Here is a 24,294-nt window from a genome sequence, read left to right as displayed (position 1 = left end):
AAAAATGGACAGTCGATATGTGAATGGCAGTTTAATTCAATTTTATATATAATATGCGAATTTATTACGAAACTTTTTTATAACTTGAAATAAAAATCTGCCGGTATAAACTGAAATAAAAGAAGTATTTTTACAGACAGAATTATAAAAACAAAGTTTATTAATCACATCCACTATATACTATGTTTGTTACAAAAGGTCCGTATTAGAAACTGATAATGGAAGTTATTACAAGTAAAATGTGTAAGATCTCGAAAAGGACCTGATAAATAAAACTTTATAAAATAATATATTAGGATAATACATTAAGATCTTGATATGTATCTAATCATCATAACTTTACAATAGTTTTCCTTATTCAACTTTTATCAGTACATGATTAGGTTAATCATAGTAAGGAATACCTGGCGTTCGCCTAATTAGAACCTTGTACAATATCAGCTATACCTAATGACAATTTCCAGTCGGGATATCTCGCATCTTTATCAGTTTACGACTTCAGTTTACGGCTGCGTGAAGGCTGGGTGTAGAAGTGAATGAATTACGTGCGTTCGGTAGTCCGCAATTCGAACGTATTTCACCACTAGACTCGAAGGTGCTCGTCACGATCGAATCTTATTGGGATCTTATGCCTGAATGAGAGGGAGACACGTAAGTTCCATGATGAAACGACAGATCGGAAATCGAGGTCGATAGGAGAGATAGGAGAAGTGAGTGACAAAGACCGATAGCTCGGGGTTCAGCGAGCTAATAGGCTCGCCGGCAACTTCCTACCTGCTAATTAATCTTCATCTCTTCATCCCGTTACGCTACACGTAGGATGCACCAGCAATCGTCGACTAGGGGGCGGTAAGATGTAAAGAAAGGTCTACCTACGACGAGTTATTTGAGGGTAGCATTCGCGAAAGGACGTTCGCGGATAACGAGCGCCGGTGGATCAAATTAATCACACGTCAGTCATGAACTTCTCGCACAGCTGCTCACGGCGTGACACATTAAATAAGAGGGTACTAAACCGAAGTTTAGGGCCTTTATGTATATATCCTCCTCATTGTATAGAAAGCGTCCTGCTTTTTTCTGCCCTTAATAGCAGATTTCCCCAATGGAAACTGGAGACAAGAATTCTCATAATAAAATGTCGGAGATTTAATAGCTTACGAGTCGTAAGTGTGTGAAAATAAATGGCCTCTCGTCAGAGAGAGCAAAGGGAGGAGGAGGCAAGATGGATAATAAAACTTTCTTCATTTAATTTCGAGTGCGTCTTACCATGGCAGAATTTCAATTTAGCTGTTAGTTCCGTAGGTATTTAATATTAAACTAGAATAAATTGCGTGTCAAATAACGAGAACTGGAACATTTTCGCCCAGGAAAGATCGATTGCGAATCCATCGTCATTTCATTGCGTCCAACGACAACAGTGAGATATCCGCGTACCGAGAAACCCGACTAGAAATTTACCTTATGGTTCAGTTAGGGTTGACCTTAACTGGTTGTCGGATCCATCTAAGGTTATATTATCGGCTCCTAAGAAGTTATGTAACGCTGTATAGTAATTAAGGCTCACTATAATGTATTCATCTGGTTACACTATTGAGTTTCTCTCACATCTTACTTCAGATAATGAAAAAGGTTATGATTAAATTAGAATTTATAATGGAGTGCTAAACTAGTAAAAAATATGTAAAAAATATAAATCGAAGCACAAATATTGTTAGAATTAGACAATTTTCGACTTTATTAATGCAAGAACAACAAATATTTTTAAAGAAAAAATTATAAAAATAAAGTTTACTAATCATACCTATTATATACTAAATTTGTTATAAAAGGTCTGTATTAGAAACTCTGATAATGCAAGTCATATTAGATAAAGTGAGTAAGATTCCGAAAAGGACTTGATCAGTAAAACTTTGTAAAATAATATATTAGGATGATATACTAAAGTCATAATATACTAAGGGGCATTGACAATGCCCCACTTAGATGGACGTATCGGATTGGACTGAGTAAACAAAGAGATAGAAGACTCAAGACCAAATGATCCCAGTATATCTAATGACAATTTCTAATCGTAAACAAGCAGAACAAAAAGTCACAATAACGTCAAGACGATAAAATGATTTCCAAAGGTCATTTTTTGATCATGATAGAAAATTGATAACATTATAACTTCAGAATTTACAGATTTAATTCTCTTCAAATAAACTGTTTGATATATTTAAGTTGCATATGTTAGTAGCTATGTACAAAGTTGTTCATGCAAACAATATTCTATTTATTGTAATTACAAACAATTTTGTCTATATATAGCTTAAAATTACAAATTAAAATTACTATAACTCTAAATGCAAGAACAAAACTTTTTTTACAATAGCCATTTGTTTGTAAGGAACTGTTGTATATTTTCAGGCCGCGTTCCAATATTCACTGCCAATATTAAAAATCTGCAAACGTAACATGAACATAAATTTTCAGTATTGGAAGTGAATATCGGAACGTAGTCTTAGAAAAAATATAAACAGTTGAGGAGGACTTAAGGGCGTTCTTCAATGTCCCGTAAGTAAGGAAATCATTCAAGGACAAGTCATAATGCAGTTACGAAAAAGTTAAATTATATTGTTCTATTTAAGGCATTAAATGACACCATTTTGATTTTCTATAAATGATTATTATTCTTTGACGTCATCTTGACTTTGTTGCTATGACTTTGCTCTGCTTGGGAAATTCGAGGCATGTGTGCTAATCCATGCAAGTCGACATTTTTTCATTTCCACATTCGGGTCGGAGGGCTCGAGAGAAATACGGCGGAATATGAAATAATTTACATCGTCTTCTTATCGCTACGATGAGATTCGTAATTAAGTCGTCCCCTTCGTCTATCTCAGCGACGTAAACCGCCAACCGTCTTCGTTAGGCGAGTATTAAACTTGTGCCAAGTCGAGACACGTAATACGCTAACTCAGGTGGAAGTTTGGAGTTGCCAACGAGAGGTGCACGAGTGAGCTCGCGCGGGCTATGTGCGTCACGTGTGTACGAATAATTTGAGTCGCCTTCGCCACGATCGATCAATTTTTCGCAGCTTTTGAATTCAGTTGTTGCTCCGTCGTGCTAATACACGTTGCCGCTACGATAATCGAGAGCCGCGCGCAAATATATTAGCGCTTGAGTGGAGACGCGATAAAATAGCGCGGGAAGACGCATTTGACATACACGGAGAAAGAGAGAGGGAGGAAGAGCTCAATTCCGCGCACAACCGGAAGCTCACTTACCCGTCTGCACGAGCTTAAGCGCAGCGCCATTGTGCTGCTTGAGCGGCTCGTTGAGACTCGGCTGCGTGAGGTCCTTGAGGGGGTTGGCGGCCTCTTCGCCGGCGGCACGATTATTTTGCATAGTCCCGGCGTGGTGCTCCTCGCGTCGTCCTTTCTTACCGAGATTGTCACCACCGCCGTTGCTGTCGTTACGACCAGCGCAGATCTGCCTTCTGGCCGGTGTCTGACTAGATTCGCGCTTTTTCTCCTTCTTACGTTTGTGACCGTTGTCACCGTTCGCAACGACGGCTCGTTGCTGCTGCTGCAATTGCTGATAATAATGATCGGTCTCTTCGTAATCGGCGTTCACCGCTGCGTTGTCGTTGACAGTCAGTGGCTCCCGATTCTCATAGATACGCAGGAGCTCGTCCGCCGGATAGAAGACGTACATGCCCAGAAATCGTCGCTGGCGCCGTTATCGCTGCCGTTGCCGCGGTCGTAGGCGTAGCCGCCGCCGTCGCGGATTCCGCCGCTGTCGCTACTGCCGTTGCCGCTACATCCGCGCGAGCCAACATCGCTGTCCAGCGATTCATCCTCGATACTGCGTACGGGGTCGTTATCGGCGTCCACCAGGAGACGCATGATTTCCGGTTAACGCGTCGTTCCGTCGCGAGTGTCGTCTACCTCTTTCGTCGTCGTGTTCCGCACGCCCGTACGGAAACTGGGAATATCGCCGAGGATAATTGACGTTTGACCGCGTGCCGATTAATCGGTTACACAATCGGAGAATCATTTAGTTGACTCAAATTCTGCCTTGAATATGGGCAAACAAATGTTTTGGTTATAAGAACCAAAGTTTGATGAACCAAATCTTTTTCATTCTTGTTTCAGAGAAACCAAATCTTGTTTCTAATAACCCTTTTTTAAAACATTCTTAAAACATTTGTTTATCCATGTTCAAACCAGAATTTAGTTGGAGTGAACTAAATGGATTTCTTAGTATAGCTTGTTCTTTCTACTGGATCATTTTATTACCAAACAAATCATTTTTTGCCAAATAAATAATATCGAATATGGCTAATCACACACTGAGGAGAAAGTACTTAAAAATTTAGTAGAATTAAACCTTATTTCCATGAAATAAACCTTATAACCTATACATAAATTTCTAAGTATTTTTTCTCACTCACAAGAAAGTTGCAATGCGTTTTTTTTTTCGATGAGTTTCGCATTTCGTATTCAGAGAAAAAGATTTCTTTGGATTTAATAAAATTACTTTAATTGAAACAAATTTTTCTTTCGGAATGGAACAAATGAATGAATATTTTATTCAGTAAACAGGATTATTTTCTTTCTCAAATTACAAATATTTCTTTACATCAAATGACATATTTTTTTTGTATTTTCATTCAAAAATTATAATGGTTGTCGCAAGTAATAAATTATTTGAATGAAGTAACTATGCTAGAGAATTACTAAAGAACTCCTTTTTTGTGTTGCGGTGGAATAATTTTGATATTTTAATATAAATAAATTTTTCTTTTGATAAAACGTTATTTCCTCTAAATAATACTGTTTTTCAGTCTATCACACAACAATGGTTTACTCTAGTGAAACAATATTTTCATTCAAACAAAAAAGATATTTTATATTAAGTTATGTTGTTTATATTAAACAAACACGAGATATTAAGTCCAACGAAACCTTTTTCTTTGTGTGCCCAACAGGAAAATGTATCTCCTGAGAATTACCAAAAAACAAATTGGACACGGGATGCCGAAACTTATGAAAAAAAGAAAAAGTATTGCAATCTTTTTATGACTGACTATACGCGACTTTTATCAATGATTTTTCAGCTCTCATCAGAAATAGTTTTATCATAGTTACTAACTTATATCCGTTTCTTATATACTTGGTCAGTACGGGAGCGGAAAGAAGAGAATGATGAGCCTTTCATTTTATTTTTCATGATCGATCGGACGGCACGTCGATTATTTTCGGCGATTTCTTACGGTTGTATCTCACTGGCGGTCGTTCTTGAGGTGTTCCGCAATTCGACAAGATCTATGGGGTCGGGCTTATGTTGTCAGTTCCCGAGGCCTCTTGGGCTGAAACAGAGATTTGTAAAGATGAGAGATTAGTCCAACGATCATTAGAGCTTCTGCTCGGTCGTGTTCGTTACTTAATCGAGGCTTTTATTTCCCTCCCCTTTATCGAGTTACAAATGTCCGTAGGGTTCGTCGAGACGAAGTTTAATCTTCTTTGTTAAATTTTGCACAATTATTAAGAGAGTTACAACGATGATTAATACTTGTCTAATTTTCTTCTGTTTATAAAATACGGTTAATACTTGTCTACTTTTCTTCTGTTTATAAAATATTCAATGATGAGGTATTCCTTTTTATTATTAAATATTTTTAGCGAATTATCTTTCTTTCTCTTTAGAAGAATGAATGAATGTTGGCTATTGAAATTTCCGGGTGTGCCATGTTTTGTAATCCAACAAGCGCAAACCAACCTTTTTCATTGTTTTGTCGACGGAAATAGGTTTCGAAAATATTCAACAACCCAATTGTCTCTTTCTCTCTCACTCCATTAGCCATTTCAAAATACCTACTTCCGTTCACGAATCCGAGTGTAATTTCACGCATGCGGCGCATAAATCCGACAATTCACAAGAGCTACTCTTGCTATCGTATATCATAGGAGCGTGTCGGTATTAGCATGCATCAAAGTTTGAAATGCTCTAAAAGTGGCAATAACAAGGAGACTTAACGTGACGAGCACGTGTATTGTACTCGCAGACTTGTTTACGTGCGACTGCCGTTAGAAGCCGCGAAGATACTTTCATGGATCCTTTTCCGCCCCGTGGACGACCGTGTCGGATTCTTGTGAACGATATACGTGAATAACGTGTAGAAAGAAAAAAAGAGAGAACTACTTAGAGGCAAAATAGATTTATCTTTTCAATGGGCGTGAGCGAATATCTGAACGTAGCATTCTTATTGAAAAAATAAGTCTATTGAATCTCCAAGTTTATTTCTTTCCACATTTCTTCAACTTGTAAAGTGAGTATGAAAATAAATAGCTGAAGTATATAGTACATTTGCTAAAGATTAAAACGAATAGAAAGAGAGAAATATTCTTTCTTAATATTACACATTTTTATACTAGCTAGTATAGACATTTGAAGAGAAAGACTGCCTTGTATTCTAAATCGTATATTTTACGACGAGCCGTATTAGCTATGTCTATCCACAAGGTTTTTTTAAGGTGAAAAGATTTTCTTGAAAAATCCTCATCTTCGAATTTTCCGGATTATCGCTCATCTATGTTATCATGAACCACGCTAACATAAGCTTTTCGACGTGAAAATCGTTACGCGTGCTCGCTGAGGAAACATAGATCAATCGAAATAACACCCGGAAATCTATCCAAGCTGGTAGTCACGTACCGGATAACTCGGTCAGGTTCGTAGAAATAGATACGTTACAGTTTGCTTAAGAACGACGATTTCGATAATTCGTGAAATATACTAGGCGCTCTTCACTGCTATCGAATTAAATTTAACGGTATATTCTTTGATATTACAGACGACTTGACAAATTGATCCTTTCGTGCAATTAGACAAAAAAGTGGGTAAATTTAGCGAGGTTTCAATGGTGTAGGTAGGTAGATATTTCATATCTGTGATTTCAAGTTATTTGATTTTGCCTCGACAGAATTTTCATTCATGTAGTTGGCAACGAAGATGCGCATATTGAAATTTAAATATTCGCCGATTATTAGGAAGAACGACGGTTCGTTCAATTCTCGTTCAGGAAAATTTGACTCCCCTGGCGGGCGAGCTCGGTTGGAGAATCCTCGTGCGCTCGATTCAAATATAAATTTACCTCTCGACGGCACGCGTTTTCATTTTTTTCGAGCAAATATGTCCAAAGCTTGCGTATATTTTAATTCGGTATCGAACGTCGATGCGGACGGGGGACAAATCGAGCTGGTGCTTTTCCGAAGAAACGAACGTCGGATAGATACGGGAGGGCAGATAATTACAATTTCGTTATAACGAACGGCCGCGCTAATGACACTTTAAAATCACTTTTGGCGCGCGCTGCGTAAATTAATATATCTCCGTTCTTTTAAGGATTCCACCGGCGCGGCAACGGTAATCATATTTTTGTGTTATAATGTACACCCCGCTACGTTCGTAAAGCGCTCGCCGACTCCATCATCTTTTTTTTTTTCAACCGTTAAAAGCGCGGAAATACCGTTACGCTATGGGATTATGTCGTCTCCGCTGCGAATATTCCGCTTAAATTGCCGAAACGTGAAATGCCCTCCGTTTTGGGAGAAGTCGCTCGCCGGTAATACGTCTACTAAGACTTTTCCCCGCAGCCTTTCGAGGTTCTGCATGCTGCAGAAGGATCTCGAAAAAAGAACCGTAAATTTTTAATACGCGACTTTATTTTTAACGTTAAAAATATTTACCATTTATCCTTTATTAAAACCGAATAGGAAAAACGTGACTCGAAAACAATCGGGTAAATGGACAAGATAAAATTTTGATACAGAGCAGCGTTTGTTTCTAAAAGAAACTCGGAAAGAGGAAAAACGGAATTAGATAAATTTCGCGGAGAACATTCGGGAGTTTTTTAATAGAATTATCCGAACTATTCGAATCAAATGAGGTTCAATTCGAATAATTCGAAAATTTCGTATCGAGAAATTCGAATATGAATCATGCCCATTAGAATTGACGAAGTACTATTAAAGACGTCCAGCTTTACGGGAATTGGCGTGATTTTAAAAATTCGCTGTAGGTTAAGATCTTCTTTAAAAATATTTAAAAGAGTAACTCAAGACATCGACAAGGGAGATATTATTAAAATTTGCGTGTTTAAATAAATTTTCATGATATCAAATGGATCTGTGCATAATTGAAAAGCGCTGACATTAATGATAATTCTTAATCATTTGGTATAAACGTTAAATTTAGCTTTTATATATAGCGATATTAATTTTATAATTTGTAATTATTCTGATATGAGTTTTGTCGATGTGCATACGTATTGATGCGGAGTATATTATATATTTTTGTGAAATTGTTTTTAATAAATAAATTTTATGAAAAGTAAATTTTATGATTTTTTAATAAAATTAAATTAATGAGTTGAAATTTATCAGTTTCTGCATTGATTGTAAACGGCTGATAATGTCAACGTTCTTCAAAGTATTTTAGTAATTGATTTATGATCCTTCATATATGATTGTTTCAATTATTGCTGTCCTAAATAAAATATATTTGATTAATATCAATTTTGTTCTAAATATTTAAATATATATATTTTACTTCAAAATGAATCGATATCACAAGATCGATGTTATCCCTTTCATAATGTCTTCCCTCATTATCCTCATGTTTAATTCAATGATGATGGTTGTTAATTAAATTGTTAATTAAATGTCGTGTTTCAACTATTCGATTTTAGTCGATTCGATTTAGATGAAATTCCATTCGGCATCAAAAGTCTTTGATTTGCACATTTCTACTTTTCAGTCCCTCTAAATACGAAAGGTAGGATTTTTGTAAAGAAAATACGATACGGCGATCAATTAATTCTACTCAGGACGTTTTCAAACCCAGTAAGATTTACATACGATACGATAAGAGGTCTCACATGCAGAAAGAAAGAGATAGAAAGAATAAGACAGAGAAAAAGAGAGAGAAAGAGAAAGAGAGAAAAATGAGAGATTGCTCGAACTCGATTTTCATTTTCTCGCGCGGAATGTATATGGGACGCATACGAGGGTGTGTGTCGACCTCACTTATGGGGTAGATGTTTTAGCATACGTGGAAAATTGCATTCGGCCGATGAATCGCGAGGGGCTGCGGCCGATATTAAAGTTTCGCGCGGCACGCACGTACGTGAATCCGCTTTGTTTGTTTCTCCCTTTTTTTTCGATTCGTTCGGTTTTTCGTTTTCGTAGTGATGGCACGTCAGCTTTTCGAAACGTGGTCGAAGGGACGTGAAAAGCATTCCGGAAAACCGGAACGGGAGAAACGATAACCGGTAGAGATTTCCTCAATGTGGAAATCGGTGACACCGCACCCTAAATGGCGCTCATTAGGAGCGGTGCAAATATATCTTCCAGGACTCGTTGTGATTCTTGGGAACACTAATTTCGAATGATTATTTACGCTCAAGTGCTGTCTTCTCAAACGCTACGTCTATGAACTTGTTGGCGATAAGTTCTTTGAGCGTTTATAGACTGTCTCATTAGCAGAACGAGGAAAACTTTGTCACGAGCGTGCGCGTGTCCATGTATTCATTTCGGCGACGTGCATCTGTGCTTAAGTAACATACGAAAATCCACGCGACATTCGGACGGACCTGTGCAATACGGAAACCGCGTTTTACATGGACGTGGGATTTCGTGCCTCCCTTGGATCTTTGCCTTGCTTATTAAATGAAGCGTCATTTTCACTTTATTTCAATTATAATAGAGAAAAAGATGGCATTTTATGGCCCTTGTAGATATAATGGTCCCTTTTAATATCTCCTCTATTAGGTGGCAAATTCTAGTGATTATTTATGAAATTATTTGTTCAGCAGCCCACTGTTAAAAATGGCAGTGGCTAATATGCCAATATTACAATAGCCGGCCTATTTGTTACAATACATTTTTACTTTCGATTTCCATATTTTGTATTAACTTGGCCGTATTATCACATGAATATGCGTACACTTGAGTGTTTTGTTCATTATTTGATATTTTATTCTGTTGTATATATTTCGAGCTATGTAAAGTTAAACAATAGCATAGTATTTTTTAATTGCCTCCTCCCCCCACCCCCCACCCTCCAAAACCCACACTAAAGTAGATTTAATATGATCTCTTTTTTGAAGTTTTCATATCGAAATGTTCAATAAGTCAATAATTCAAGTTAAGTTGAAAAGTCTATTTGTTTGATAAAAATTGCTGTTTTGACAGTTTGTATCTACTGACAAGCAAGTCAATATTCACATTAAAAATTCACGTTTACGTTCATTGTTATTTCTTATAATAAGCGTGCATTATTTCTTCATAGAGTATTTATTTTTGAATAAATATATAGACTTTTAACTAAACATTATGTTTTTTTAAACAAAACCAACTTTTTAAGTCTACTTTTGTCGGGCAACTACATTATTACTTCTGTTACTTTTCGATCTATTATGCAGTACCGCTACATTTTTATAAATAATGCCTATTTGTATAGTATTTGTATAGTATTTTTAAGTCTAGAATAGATTGAACAACACTTTGACGAATATAATCACTAAATTTTCAATTAGATTCTTAATTTAAAATATCGAGTATTAACAATTGATTATTGTACAAAATGTAAATGGAGGCCTGTAATACCACTTTTTTCTCTCTACTATTTTTTTCTAAGAAAATTGAAGATTCCGAGTGGACAATTAATAAATGATAAATCGACGGCGTGTACTGTGGAATCTGCATTATATTATATATCGTAATTAATTTGCGCAACTTTTCTCGACACTGAGAGAAATCATAGTTATTTTTGGTCTTAATTATATTGCGGTAAAATGCGGTTGGATTAACAAACTTGCCGGTCGTTCCCGTTCAAAAAAATATCGTGCCCACTGAACAAATTAAGCGTCGGAGTAACAACATATAGCGTTGATATAGTTGCTGACGAAATCGCAATTGTTGAATAAATCGACAATTCGTTACTGTAACTGTATAATTTGCTCAATGAAATGTACGTTGTACCTGAAAACTTTTTGTTTGTTTAAGCAAAACTTCGTTGGTTTTACCATTTTTTCTCAATGTAAATTTTCCAACTAGAATCCATTATTATTTTGGGAGATCGGGCAGAATTCCAATTAATCCCGAAGAAATGTTCTGTGGAATAATATAATTCTACGAGATGATATAATTTTACAGGATAATATAATAAACGCGGAATAATAAAATGTTCTGGGAAAGATAAGTTTTACTCCACATTAAAATGCAATTCTGCGCGGTCTCTAGAATAAGGAAGTCGCCCGGTTGCGTATCAAAATATCTGATAAGTTCCGAGCTACCCGACAGTCAGCTCTCTCTCTCTCTCTGTCTCATGACAAAAAGAATGATATCTTCCGCACGATATTCCACGATCACAGGACGATATCTCGGTCACCGTTGCGAGACGGGGGAGAGTATCGCGGAGGGAAAAGCACCTTCGACGGGTAGTTTGAAGCGGTCACGGTGTGTGTCGTAGATATAAACGAAATTTACTTCCGCCAAAATTCGGTATCATCCGGGGATTTAATATGGAAATTCGTTGTGCGGAGTTACGAAGCCCGGAGCGTTTTCCGGGTTCGACCCCCGACGACGGCGATGACCCCGGGGGGTAGCAGGTCCGTTGAGACGACGATCCGGCATGAAAATAAAACGATACTTTATATGACGCACGTAACGATCCGCAAGTACCTGGGGATCTTGATGGATCCGACACAGCTGATCGCAATCAAGCGAGCGAGCGAGCGGTCACGTCGGCAGGAATAAACTTGAAAAAGCGACCATCGGCCAATGCCAGAAAGAAGCGCGCTTGGAACCGAGTCAGGGAAGTATGAAAAGGTCAGCTCTCGTCGGTTGTCGCGCGGTTTAGCGTCGCCGCGCCGCCAACGATTACGTCGCTCCAATTTGTATCGCATTTGCATCACAGTTCTCGCCTGGCTGAATTGTCGATTTTATCCGTCGCTCGGTTGCATCGGGTGGACCGTACGCGGATTTCTTCCTCGCGCGAAAACGCGGCCGGGTCGTCTCAACAACAGCGGCGGCGGCGCTGAGCTTCGTGCATAAATTGAGCATAAATTTCGCGTTTGACTGTGCTACGCGACATATGCACTCCGCAAATCGTGTTCGTGAAATCAGTTACCGCACCTTGTAAATTATACGCCGCACACGGGGCGCTTTGACCTACACCATCATTAAAGGGACAGGTACAAATTAGCTCGTCAGATTTAAATGGATTTCCAACGGGCTGCCTGATGCTATGGATTTAGGTGAAGAGCTTGCAGCGCGCGCAGGGAAAATAATTTCACGCACCGTTCTATCGTAGTGAACTGAAAACAGATATTAATTACATCGATTGGGAAATGGAATATTTCTGAAAGGGCTAATATTGCGAATTCATTCGAGAGATATTCGCTACTCTTGCGGCAGCAACATGTACATTTTAAAACGAACAATTCTCCCTAGAAATTTTCTCAGATTTTCTTATATAAATTCCGACCAGAATGCTCAAAGTTGTCCCAAAATGAATTATCTCACTGCAATACTAATTGTACAGAAAAAGAGTAGTATCAATTCAAGATTCATTCTCATTATAAATAAAACTATATAATCTTAATTGAACATAAAAGTTGTTTACACGAATAAATTCTATACAAAGTATCCCGCTATAGGTAGTCTCCTCCTTTTATTATATCTTCTAAAATTAAAAAGATAGATCATAATAAATATATATGAAATTAAATGGCTCTAAGTAAACTCTATTGCGAGCATGGTGGTTGTCCATAAAGATTATTTTATTTAAGAACAAAGAGATATATATCGTATATGAAACACTTCAAATGTTCACATACTTTATACATACGCTATTAAGTATAATAACATTAAAAATGTAACTCATTTAGTTCTATAATATACTGGGGTGAGCCTTTTTTGTATTAAACTATAGATATTTGCGGCCCGCCGAAGAAAAGGGTAGAAAAACGATTGGAAGAATATCTGTCTTTTTACTACTATAACATAAATAAGACATGCATCCAGCATATGTACATCCTTTTCTATAAATGGGATATTCCCATTTTTAATAGTTCACTGATGTAACCCTTTATTAACCTCCTCGTCTGTTATTAACCTCCGTCTGTTATTAATCGCATCGTTTATTAACCTTCTAATCTGATATTTGATAAAATTATCACTCGACTCTGACGATGACAGTCGCACACAGCAGCACATAGCCAATCAGCATCGGGGAAAAGAGGTTTCATCTCATGTTTGAGATGAGAATGGCATTCCCAATTAATATCGCAGTGGGATAATCTATTTTAGAACAATTATGAACATTCAAATCATGCTGTATATATTTGGGAAGTTTGGGAAAATTTCTATGCGAGATGGTGTCAAAATTAAGAGCCGTCCGAAATACTAATTTACAGCATGTCGCTCTGCATAATTTCCCCTTATATCATAAATATAGATGGATTTTATATTTATAAACATTAGCTATTGGCTATTGGCTTCATTAATATTCGCACGTTATATAAATTTACATATTTATGAGGGACTCTCGATCGCGCACGTCGTTCAACATGAGTAACGTGAAAACACATACCCGCTAAATATTTTTTTTTCGCATGAAAATCAAACACACCGCAGCGTATAACCCCGTTTACGTGTTGTGCGGTTGCGCTCGATACCTTGAAACTGTCCAACGGTAAACAACGAGGGAAATTAACGTCGATATGTGTGATATGTGAGTGAGATACGTGATGTAGGAGCGCCGTGTAGAAACGGCCGACATTCTTGGCGTTCCGGCCGCTTGTACTTGCAAATAGCGTCGGGGGATTACCATTGCAAAGGACTATACCGCCCTCGCCATATCGCCTCTCATTCGAAGAACGACCGAAACGTGCCCTTAGTATCGGCGCTAAACGCGCGAATACCGTCGCCCCGAATGGACACTTTCCCGAACGAACAAGGACGCGTCGCGTCGTCTAAGAAAGCTTAACCACAGTCATCATAAATAAGGAAAAGAAAGAGAGTGGAAGGAAGGGGGAATAATATCGTAATTTCTGAAATGTCGGAATATGACCAGGGGTGTCGCGATTCACTGTGAGGTCAATGTCTATGGATTTATTCCTAGAATAAATCGAAAATGATAAAACGAGCGCGACGTTCCTGTTTATAGACGTTGAATTATGCGGACTTGAAATATCGAAATAGATCTCTCCACAACCGAAATGAAACTAAATGTGCAAATAGATGCTATACCGGCGAGATTCATCACGTTAAAGAGCGTACCGGATATCATACTCGCTTATCTCTCTCTCTCTCTCTCTCTCTCTTTCTCTCTCCCTCTCTTTTTCTCTCTTATTTTTTTGTGTCTTGTATAAAAGTACAGATTGTATTCTTTATAGTCACTTTCTTTTTTGAAATGCTCTTAGGGGGCTTTGTTCCAGAGTGTCAATAAACGCATTTATTTACCTATCTCTCTACTTGTGAGCTTTCCTCGTTATTAATCAGGTTTAACCTGTCTTTCTTTTCGTATTAATTTTCCTCTAATTTTACTTTTATTACATCTTTATTATTTAATTTTTATTTTATGATTGTTATATATATTATATTTCGAGAATAATTCTTACATTGTATTAAGGTACTTTAAAGAAATTAATCTCGGAGAGAGTGCATAATAAATAATACCCCCCCCCCCTCACTCTCTCTCTCTCTTTCTCGTTATAACGAGAGAATACGCAAATAACGCTGCCTGCGGTCGCCTCATTTCCATTCACCAGTGACATCCCGACGATGTAGGAACATTTTCGAGTGCAGCTCTACGCAATCTTCGATGAAGTCAGTCACGGCGAGTCGAAAAGTTCAGCATGGAGCATGTAATTTGAACCGACACACTTTTGACGACGACAGTAACGACGTTTCCGGTCCTTTTGCCGCCTCTTCGTCGTTCGATTACGGTAATTTTATGCATATCGGAAGCGAGCCGACGAGCAGAGTGCGAATGAGAGAGGAACGAGAATAATCCTGGAAGAATATTTCAAGTCGAGGCGAGGCGAAGCGAGATGAGGTGAGGTGAGGTGAAGCGAGATAAGTGAAGGCAAGGCTCTTGTTGAATTTCGCTACAATGTGAATGAAAGTCGCCTTTTGAAGGAGGCACCTCCTCGAGTCGGACGAAGCAGTAACAAAAAGTCGGACCGTGTGTAGTTTGCACTCTCCTCAGCAGCGCGTTTCTAAAGTATTCTCGCAACACAGTGTTTAATTGAGCATATAGAGCTCACGAGCCGTATCTGGCTACGCATAATGAAAGTATAACGTTCTACCATAACCTGACGTAATCAGCGCTCTGGTGGTACTTGATCTCTTGACGTTTGCACTCGAGAAATTAGCCAAGCAGTTTTCGTCCATGGCAGAGAAAGAGAGAGAGAGAGAGAAAATGATATGAAGATATTATCGACTTAATCTATTTAATGAACGCGAGAAAACGAAAACACGACTGATTAATGTACGCCGAAACAAAGATGCATCCATATACATTAAAGGGATCGTAGAGTCGTCCTAATACCGCGAATTTGTTAATACTATATTCGTTACTGGCTGCAAAGAATTAAACCTTCTCTTGTACAATTACAATATACACAATGTAGGCGAGGACGGTTAACTTTATTCGAAAAATAAGAAAAAAATTTTATAATTTATTAACTTTTTTTCGAATAAAGTCAACTGCCTTGCCTATATTAATGTGTGTGTTATAATTGTGCAAAAGAATTTTTAATTCTGTTCGGTAAAACAGGATGACTCCAGGATCTTGAGAATGTATTGTTCGTAACTCAAAATAATGAAAAAATTACAAATTGATCTGCATTGCAGTTAAAAGTGACAGCAAGTTTAACAATAACAATAATTCAGAGCGTGTATCAAAAGTTATTGAACGTTTTAAAAGAGGTAAAAGGTTATAAGATAAAATGAGTTTGGTAAGAATTTGATAAAACTTGCACTGCATATACATTGAAATATTATCTAACTCATTGCTGGTGCAATTGGAAAAGATTAATCATTCGAGAATTGAGATATTTGTGATTAAAGTTAGCACTTTTTATACATATTTCCTAAGATTAGTGTGTTATTTTCAATTTCTATTTTTAATCTTTTTCTAAACTATATCTTCTAAACTAAAGGTAAAATTTTAATAAAAACTACTAGAGTATTAAAGACTAACATACAGACATTATATATAAATTTCAAAATTATTGACTGTTTTGCCTTGAAAATACAGCAGTATAAAGTTCATAATTTATGGTAATACTCGAAATATATATACATATGCACATATTTAAACACTTATTTTCTTCGCTATTCTCACACTACTCTTTCTATTATCTGTCTATTATGTCAATTAATGCATAAAAATAGCATTATAGCAATAAAAAAAATAAAAAGTAATATTTTCATATTTGTAATATCGTGCATATATGTCTACCTCAACTTCGCTTCAGATCAACATTTAGATAGAAAATAAATGTGTAGGAACGTAATTTTGCTTGATAAATACTCAATTGATGGCGGCCTCATTGGTGCGCCAGTGAAAATACGGCATTAATAAAGGCAATGCATCCTTAAATCTGATAGAATAGAGACCATTTGTCACGCGAAACGACATGCCGGCCCGCCATAAAAATCGCGGAGTAGCGAAGTTATATAAAAATCGGCTGCGATTACAACACGAGCTTTTACCGAAAGACATTCGTCTTCCAGAAGCGACGCGGCGCATTGTGTACACATCGGGCGCCCCATAAAATACACGACTTATTATTACCGTCGCCCCGCTCAATGGCTCAACTCCAAATCGATTATTTTCCCGCAGCAACAAAACCGTCTCCTGTTTGTTTGCCGATGGTACATCCGAGCCAGTATAAATCTCGCGATTCCGCCAACGAGCCCGTCGCGCGCGTCCAATCGCTCGCTCGCACGCTCGAGACCGCGCGAGACCCGCTTTATAACGGATCCCGTCACTTGGCAGTGCCGTCCGAAACCTGCAAAAATATCGCGCCACCCGATATACACGCTGCGCCGCAAAGCCTGAAGCTTTTCTTAGCCGTCGGTCACTGACAAGAACGACCGCGCACGGCCTCGCGAAAACCCGTGTGCGCTTTCACGCGGAAAACGGCCGGCTGGCGTCGGCACGATAACCGCCTGGGATTCCGCGCGATTATCCGCTGCGGTGCATCGCGGAGGATTTTTGTGTGCGATGACCGTGCCCGGCGGAGTGAATTTCGACGTGCCAGGCTGATCTCCTCGCTGGCCGAATCGCGCCCGCCGCCGCTGCGACGAGCGCGTATTTTCGGAACGAATCGACGCCGACCGTTCGAGCGTGCGCGACGACATCGCCAACGGATAAATAATGCATATTCCGGCATTGCCGTTCCGCATTATTGCACCGGCGACGCGACGTCTCGGCGATGGCATAATAAAAAAAATGTTCGCTTTGTATTATATATACATGCAGCAGAAATAATCGCGCGCATCTCTGGCCCGTGTTTCTCTCCTTCTCTTTCTTCAGCGTGTATTTTATTTCGGACACTACCGGCGTATTTTTGTCGAACACGTTCTCTATTTCATTCTCTATCTATCTCTCTCTCCCTCTCTTTTTCTAATTCAAAACTGATTTTCTTATATATGTTTTTAAATAATTAATATTTCTGATATAACTGAATTTCTTATATATGTTTTTAAATAATTAATATTTCTTTCGTATTTATTTTATTCTTATTTTTTCTTTTGTAAGTTCAGTATTAGATATAATTAATTATGTTAACGTCACAAATTTATTATATATGCGTTCTGCGCTTTAATGAATCATCATATCCCGAAATACATAATAAATGTTGTTTTCTCTCTTTCTCTCTCTCTCTCTCTCTTTTGAGTGTGCGTTTTATTTCAGACACTACCGAGGTATTTTTGTCGGATACGTTCTCTATTTCGTACTCTCTCTCTCTCTCCTTCTCTTTCCCTCTCTCTAATTCTCGTTCTTCTGCGTTTGCGAGGACAACCGACTCGCCTACTTTTAGGGACACGCGAGAATACTTAGATTTATGTGGCCGCAAATTCAATAGAAATGGAAAGGCTTCAACAATTTCAGGATTTTTCAGGGAAAAAGCCAAGTAGCACAAGCACTAGCAACTCGCGAGGAATTACTTCTACCTCTAGGAACCTTCCGAGGAGAGTGAGGCAGAAGTAGACGGAGAGAAGTTCTAAACGAAAACGCGATGAAATAAAGTCCTTTCGGACGCTGTCGTCTCGCTCGTGAATCCTAACAGTTTCGACATTACGAACCCTTAAAGATGTTATTTCAGCTTAAGAATCGAAAGATGATATTTAGCTGCGAATGTGTGGTCGGAATACGAGACCCGGGGCGAGAGTACGCCGAAGTTGTCGAGCCGTTTTGAACCCGGGTCGTCATTTTTTTACCCGGGAATGAAATTCCTTGCCTATCTTTTACTTGATGCTCTTCTTTTTTTCTCATCACCCGATCGCATTGATACGGCAGACACGTGTATAGAACGTGGCCATTACACGGTAAGTCCATAAGGAACAACCGGAGTCTAATCAGATTTCCTCTCGAGATATCGGAATTATTGGAAATTTCGAGCCGAGTCAGAAGCGAAACGAGGCGCCAACCGAAGACGATGTTCAATTAATTGGGTTTAGGGGCGTAGTTATATATCGGCTACGGTCGTCCTCCGTTCTATTCGCGCGCGCTCTGCGTCGACAAAAAAAGTTCCACCGATGAGGTATCTGTGCAGATTATAGACACGGAAATGCAGTCATTGAAATTTACGTATTACGTCACATTATCGCCCTCTCTCTCTCTCTCTCTCTCGATTATCCTATCACAACATTATTTGTTGTTCATATTCATTTTCATTCATTCATTCATTCTTATGACATATTTATTGTGCTGCTATCTAGTACTCTGCTATCTAGTACTCGCTTAAACTACTCATTTGGAATCATTACTACATAATTCTCTTATACTTATTTTCTGTAATTATTTCTCTATTTTCTTATTATTGTTTATACTTATAAAGCTTCGTAGATATATTCAATTCATCATATATTATTCCTCATATAAAGCTTCGTAGATATATTCAACTCATTGTACATTATTCCTCATGACATATTTGATTTAACTTATTTCGAGCCAGGCTGCAAAAATATTGAGATCCATGATACCATTTAAAAATAACTGTGGCCCAAAGAATTCAAAAAACCTAAAATCAGAATTTTTCGATCAATCATTTTCCCCAGAAAATAGTCGGAACATTTATCTTGAGTAACATCTGGCATATACCTAATGAATTATATCATAACGAGAAAACGTCATTTCCGACGATTTGATCTTTTGACAACAATACCTCACCATTGTCTTCCAATTTTCTATTTTTTACTATTTATAATTAAATAATGAAAAAGATGAGACAATGAATTAAAAAGGTGTTTTGCAAGGTTATTTTCCACTCCCACCTACCGCCGAAGGGGAGATGGGTTGTGGCCAAGTGAAATTATTTTCTGAAAGGCAAAAGTCCAAACTATATTTCAGTAACAAGATCTAGGCCAGAATCTACCTTATAAATAAAAGAAATTCTGAAGATAAGTAAATTTGCTGTTCCTACAGAAGAACGAAATAGGTTAAGAGGCCTCGTCTCAGAGTTGAATCTTTCTCTCTTTCTCGCAAGTGGACGTGGTCTCTACGATGGTCTAATAATATGCAGTAATAATAAATCATAAAATTAATATCACATTGTAGATTACGGCATGTAAATATCGACAGTGTCGCGCGCAAGCTCTCGCGAAGCCGTCGGTCTTTAATAATATCTCCTCGGTGGAAACCGTAAGTAGCGAACGAGAGAGCGAGGAAACAAGAGAGCGAGAAAACGAGAGAAAAAGAGGAAGGAAGGAAGGGGAGGGGGAGAGAGAAGTCTCGTCATAATCCCTTATTCCCGCAGCCTTCTGTGACACGATATTCAAACGCTGCGAGTCTTATTTAAAACATGACGGGCGTAATTAAGGGCGCTCATGACAACGCTCATAATTAACTACCGCTTCATACACTGAGAAACCCATTTAGTTGAATCAACTAAATTCTTGTTTGACTATGGAAAAATTTTTTACTTGTAATAACCAAAGTTTGGTTGTCTAAACCGAAGGTTTGGTTCTCTGAAGTTTCAGAAATTTCAAAGAACCAAATTTTTAGTTCAGAGAACTAAACGTTATAACAAAAAAATTGTTTGCCCATAGACAAAGAAAAATTTAGTTTCTCAGTGTGACGATGATGTTTAAAATGTCATGCATCCCGCGCGAACGAGCGAAGGCGAACTACGAAATGCAGTTTGAAATATTAACATCCGCCGCGCGAGAGGTGGCCGGGTATATTCAAATGCTGGAGAGAGCTGAGTCATCGTGTCTCTCCGTGAGCGTCGCGTTTTCCGAATCGTCATGTTCGCGTAATTAATTAGCACGGATGCACGGGTCGTCCGATTTGCGTGAATTCGGTAGCGGCGAACGACCGCATATCTCGCTAATGGTGTCGCCTATGCCGGGGGGACTGATCGAAAAGTCGAAAGTCGGCGAGACGTATCTGGGACAGCCGGTGCGTGCGCGCGCGAGGAAAGAATGATACCTGATAATTGATGCTAGCGTCGTGGAACCGTCGCGTTCGTGCGTGCGTGCGCCCGCGCGACAAGACGCGTCTATTTTGAAAGCCGAGGATAATTCAGGCGCTAGAACGTAACGGCAAAAGATGGTTATTGAAACGCCGCTCTACTGGCGACGGTCCAATTTCACAGGAAGCGTCGTTGCTTCCTGTTGTACATGTGTGTATACACACACACACGTGCATCTCGTCGCATACTCCACTCGACCTAGTAATTACGTCGAGTTCGGAGCAGACGTCTAAAGTATCTCTCCTACCTTCATTCACCCCTCCGCCAGTGCCGTCCGTTCCGTCACGCAAACGGAAACTCACGGAGTCTAGCTGTTGCTGCTCTCCGATCGCTTCCGCGATGACGTCTCGATGATCGTTCCGAGGGGGTCGTCTCAGCCGCGTCGTTTAAGCCACTCGAGGTTACATTTAAGCGGCTGTGCACTCACGGAACAATGCTACGAGCGACATTTCCTCCGTTCCGAGAAACCAAAGGATTTGCTAAAGTACTCGATGTAAGATCCAGCCACTTCCAGTGTGCCGTAGTGCTTCCTGCTATCATTTGGCAAAAAAGAGAGAGGTCTAAAACCGCATGAGGAAGAGTCAACAACGAGCGTAGACATACCCGCCGGAATTGCATTTCTGCTCACGTGGCGAGTTACCGGCGCGTCCGCACAAGTGACTCTTGTTATATCTTTATCTTTTATATCATTTATCTTGACGTATATACGTTATATTCTGCAGCGTAAGAGTGATATAATTCGTTCAGTGCCAAGTGGCGAAACAATTTTCATTTAAGGCGGTAGTAGCATAAAATGAGTGTTTTTTAATCCGTTGCAGCTTGCATTATATATAGATGTAGATTTAAATATGAACGAATTATTGGCGCAATTTAAAAAACGATAGACCATTCGAAGGATGAGATATGCGCAACCCAAATAGAACAAAAAATCATATAAAAGTGAAGATAAGGTCAAAATAATATCATTTTGACATTGCTTTGATTTTTATATGACTTTTTGTTCTACTTGAGAACTAATAATTAGACTTTTTATACGTATTTCTTGAGATTAATGTCCTATTTTTAACTTCTATATTTTTAATTTTTTCAAACCACATTTAAGATTTTTATGAAAAATTACTGTATTAACGATCATATTAAAGATATATTAATATATAGACATTATATAAAAATTTCAGAATTATTAATCATTTTGTTTCGAAAATACAACGGTATAAAGTTCATTCAATCTGTAGCAATACTCGAAATACATTTACCAGGTGTAGAAGTTTGAAACCGGAATTTTTTTGTAAAAATTACACGTCTGTTGTTTGAAAATGATAAAAAATATTTTATTAAAAATAATGTCCATTGCTATTAATACATTTTTCCCACCTCTCCGGCAGTTTATGAATGCCACGCCAAAAAAAACATTTCTTCTTTTGAAGCGAACCAGCTATCGAGCCATTTTCGTACATTTTCATACGAATTGAAGCGTTGTTCAGCGAGAGCGTGTCCCATTGATGCGAATAGATGATAATCGGACGGAGCCAAGTCTGGAGAATAAGCCGCATACGTTAATATTTTCCAACTGAACGCCTCGTTTCCGAACGGATCGTTTCCCTGACCCGTTTTGCTGTGTGTGATGGGGCATTATCATGGAGCAAAATGACCTTGTGTTGCCTTTTTCCATATTCTGGTCGTTTTTCACGCAATGCTCGATTTAAATCGATCATTTGCTGTTGATAACGATCAGTGTTAATTGTTTCGCCAGGTTTTAGCAGCTCATAATAGATTACACCGTTCTGATCCCACCAAACACAGAGCATTGTCTTCTTTCCAAAGCGATTTGGTCTTGCAGTGGATGTCGATGGTTCGCCTGGATTCACCCATGATTTCTGACGCTTAGGATTCTCAAAATATATCCATTTTTCATCACCTGTCATGATACGAAATGACTTTCTTTTGTATCTGTCGAGCAGCATTTCACAAGTGGTTTTTCGATTTTCTTGCTGTCTTTCATTCAGTTCATGCGGAACCCATTTTCCCACTTTCTGAATCTTTCCAAATCTTAATTAGATCCTAAGGAATTTTCTATGCCGGTCATGTCGTTAATATTAACTATTAATTAATATTAACTAAGATTTCACGAAAACAAGACTTTCACGCGGCTGATTGAGGAGACGCGCACGCGCTCGGCTATTAAAATCCTCACTTTGGCTTCGTTCTAGTTAAGCGCATTAGTTACAGAGAGAGAGCTAATCGAAGGTCTATTTCGATCCCTGTATGCGGCTGTAAACAAGAGGAGAAAAATACGAAAACGCGACCGATTATATCGATTACTTTCACAATTGATTCTCGACACCAGTCAACCGACGTTTTTATTTAAGCTCACTCGCGACGGGAATTAAATTCGAGGTAACCGAGCGCATAACCTTGAACGTTCTCCGCTTTTCGCGATAAAATTCGTGAACATTGGAAAATAACGCGTTCGTCCTTCCGTCCGTCGCGCCTTCTGTCGCATCGAATTGCACGAAATCGCGGCGAAGCCATTTGCATCGACTGTAATTCGATTTACGAGTGGAAAAAGTATAACACCCCGACGTTCTCCACGACGGACCAGGATTCTTAATCGTGTTTCGAAACCGTCTTGCGGACGATTTCACTTGGCGTTTCCCTCTTCAACTTTGTTCGCAGCGGCGAACGCCAAGCAGTCGGCCACGCTTAAGCTCTCCACCAGACATTTTCTCGGGTTTCGTCGTGTCGCTCTAGAGATTCGCGTTATGTAAAAGCTAGGTAAATACGCGTTCCTACTCCCGGATGACGTCGGTTACTTGTTATACTCTAACTCGAACCGATTCGAGCAGGAGAAACGTACGAGTATCGCTGCGCAACGAAAAGATTGGAATTGATTCACTTGTGCATTCGGCAAAAATTCAAGGATCTCGAGCATGAAGCTTCGCACATGCAACTCCGAATCGTATATAGTAAAAAATTAAATTTAACATATTTTCACATGTCCCAAATGGTCCACAAAAATTTTTGTATTCATTTAACACAAGATAAATATGTTGAAAAATAACATAAATATTATATAAAAAATATTAACACAAAATTATATAATATTCATAACATTTTAATTGATACACTGAAGTCTAAAATATGTTATTATAATACTTACACATTAAATATCGATTCGAATACATGGTGGGACATTTAAAATCTCATAAACTTTTTCATCTGAAATTATGTATCATAGCAAAAAATATATTAGATAAAAATTGTTTGTTTTGAAGAAGAAAGATAGAGATATTAGTTCGACCTTGGATGGATGTACCAAGGCTATATCAAGGTTATTATGAACTTTTTAAATGAAATTGTATAATTTTTGTAACATATATCGACTCTCCTCATCATTTTGTATATAAAAATCATTTTGTACATAAAAGTATCAGGGTAAGATCATCAAAAAATGAATACTTTCCCAGATATTTTACAATTTAAACTAACACGTTTTACTATATGATAAAAAATATTTCATAGAGTTTTCA

General features: G+C 38.4%; 1 protein-coding gene across 9 annotated transcripts in view; it reads right to left on the bottom strand.

The window, feature by feature from the left end:
• The window catches only part of LOC106744384, an 87,016-nt gene that overhangs the window by 55,292 nt on the left and 7,430 nt on the right, over positions 1-24,294 (bottom strand). For 7 of the 9 annotated variants that reach the window (XM_014619091.1, XM_014619098.1, XM_014619100.1 and 4 more), the window contains 2 exons: positions 5,140-5,356; positions 3,270-3,969 (listed from right to left, as the gene is read on the bottom strand). In XM_014619091.1, the coding sequence (XP_014474577.1) occupies positions 3,270-3,699 (430 nt within the window). In that variant the 5' untranslated portion in view covers positions 3,700-3,969; positions 5,140-5,356. The remainder of the gene's footprint in view (positions 1-3,269; positions 3,970-5,139; positions 5,357-24,294) is intronic. The other 2 variants (XM_014619093.1, XM_014619092.1) reach the window with 2 other exon arrangements.

This window comes from Dinoponera quadriceps, unplaced genomic scaffold (genome assembly GCF_001313825.1).
Source record: "Dinoponera quadriceps isolate SergipeBrazil2010 unplaced genomic scaffold, ASM131382v1 scaffold777, whole genome shotgun sequence".
In the NCBI taxonomy this organism is placed as follows: domain Eukaryota; kingdom Metazoa; phylum Arthropoda; class Insecta; order Hymenoptera; family Formicidae; genus Dinoponera; species Dinoponera quadriceps.
The sequence above is the reverse complement of the archived record's forward strand: the minus strand, read 5'-3'. Positions and strand labels throughout refer to the sequence as shown.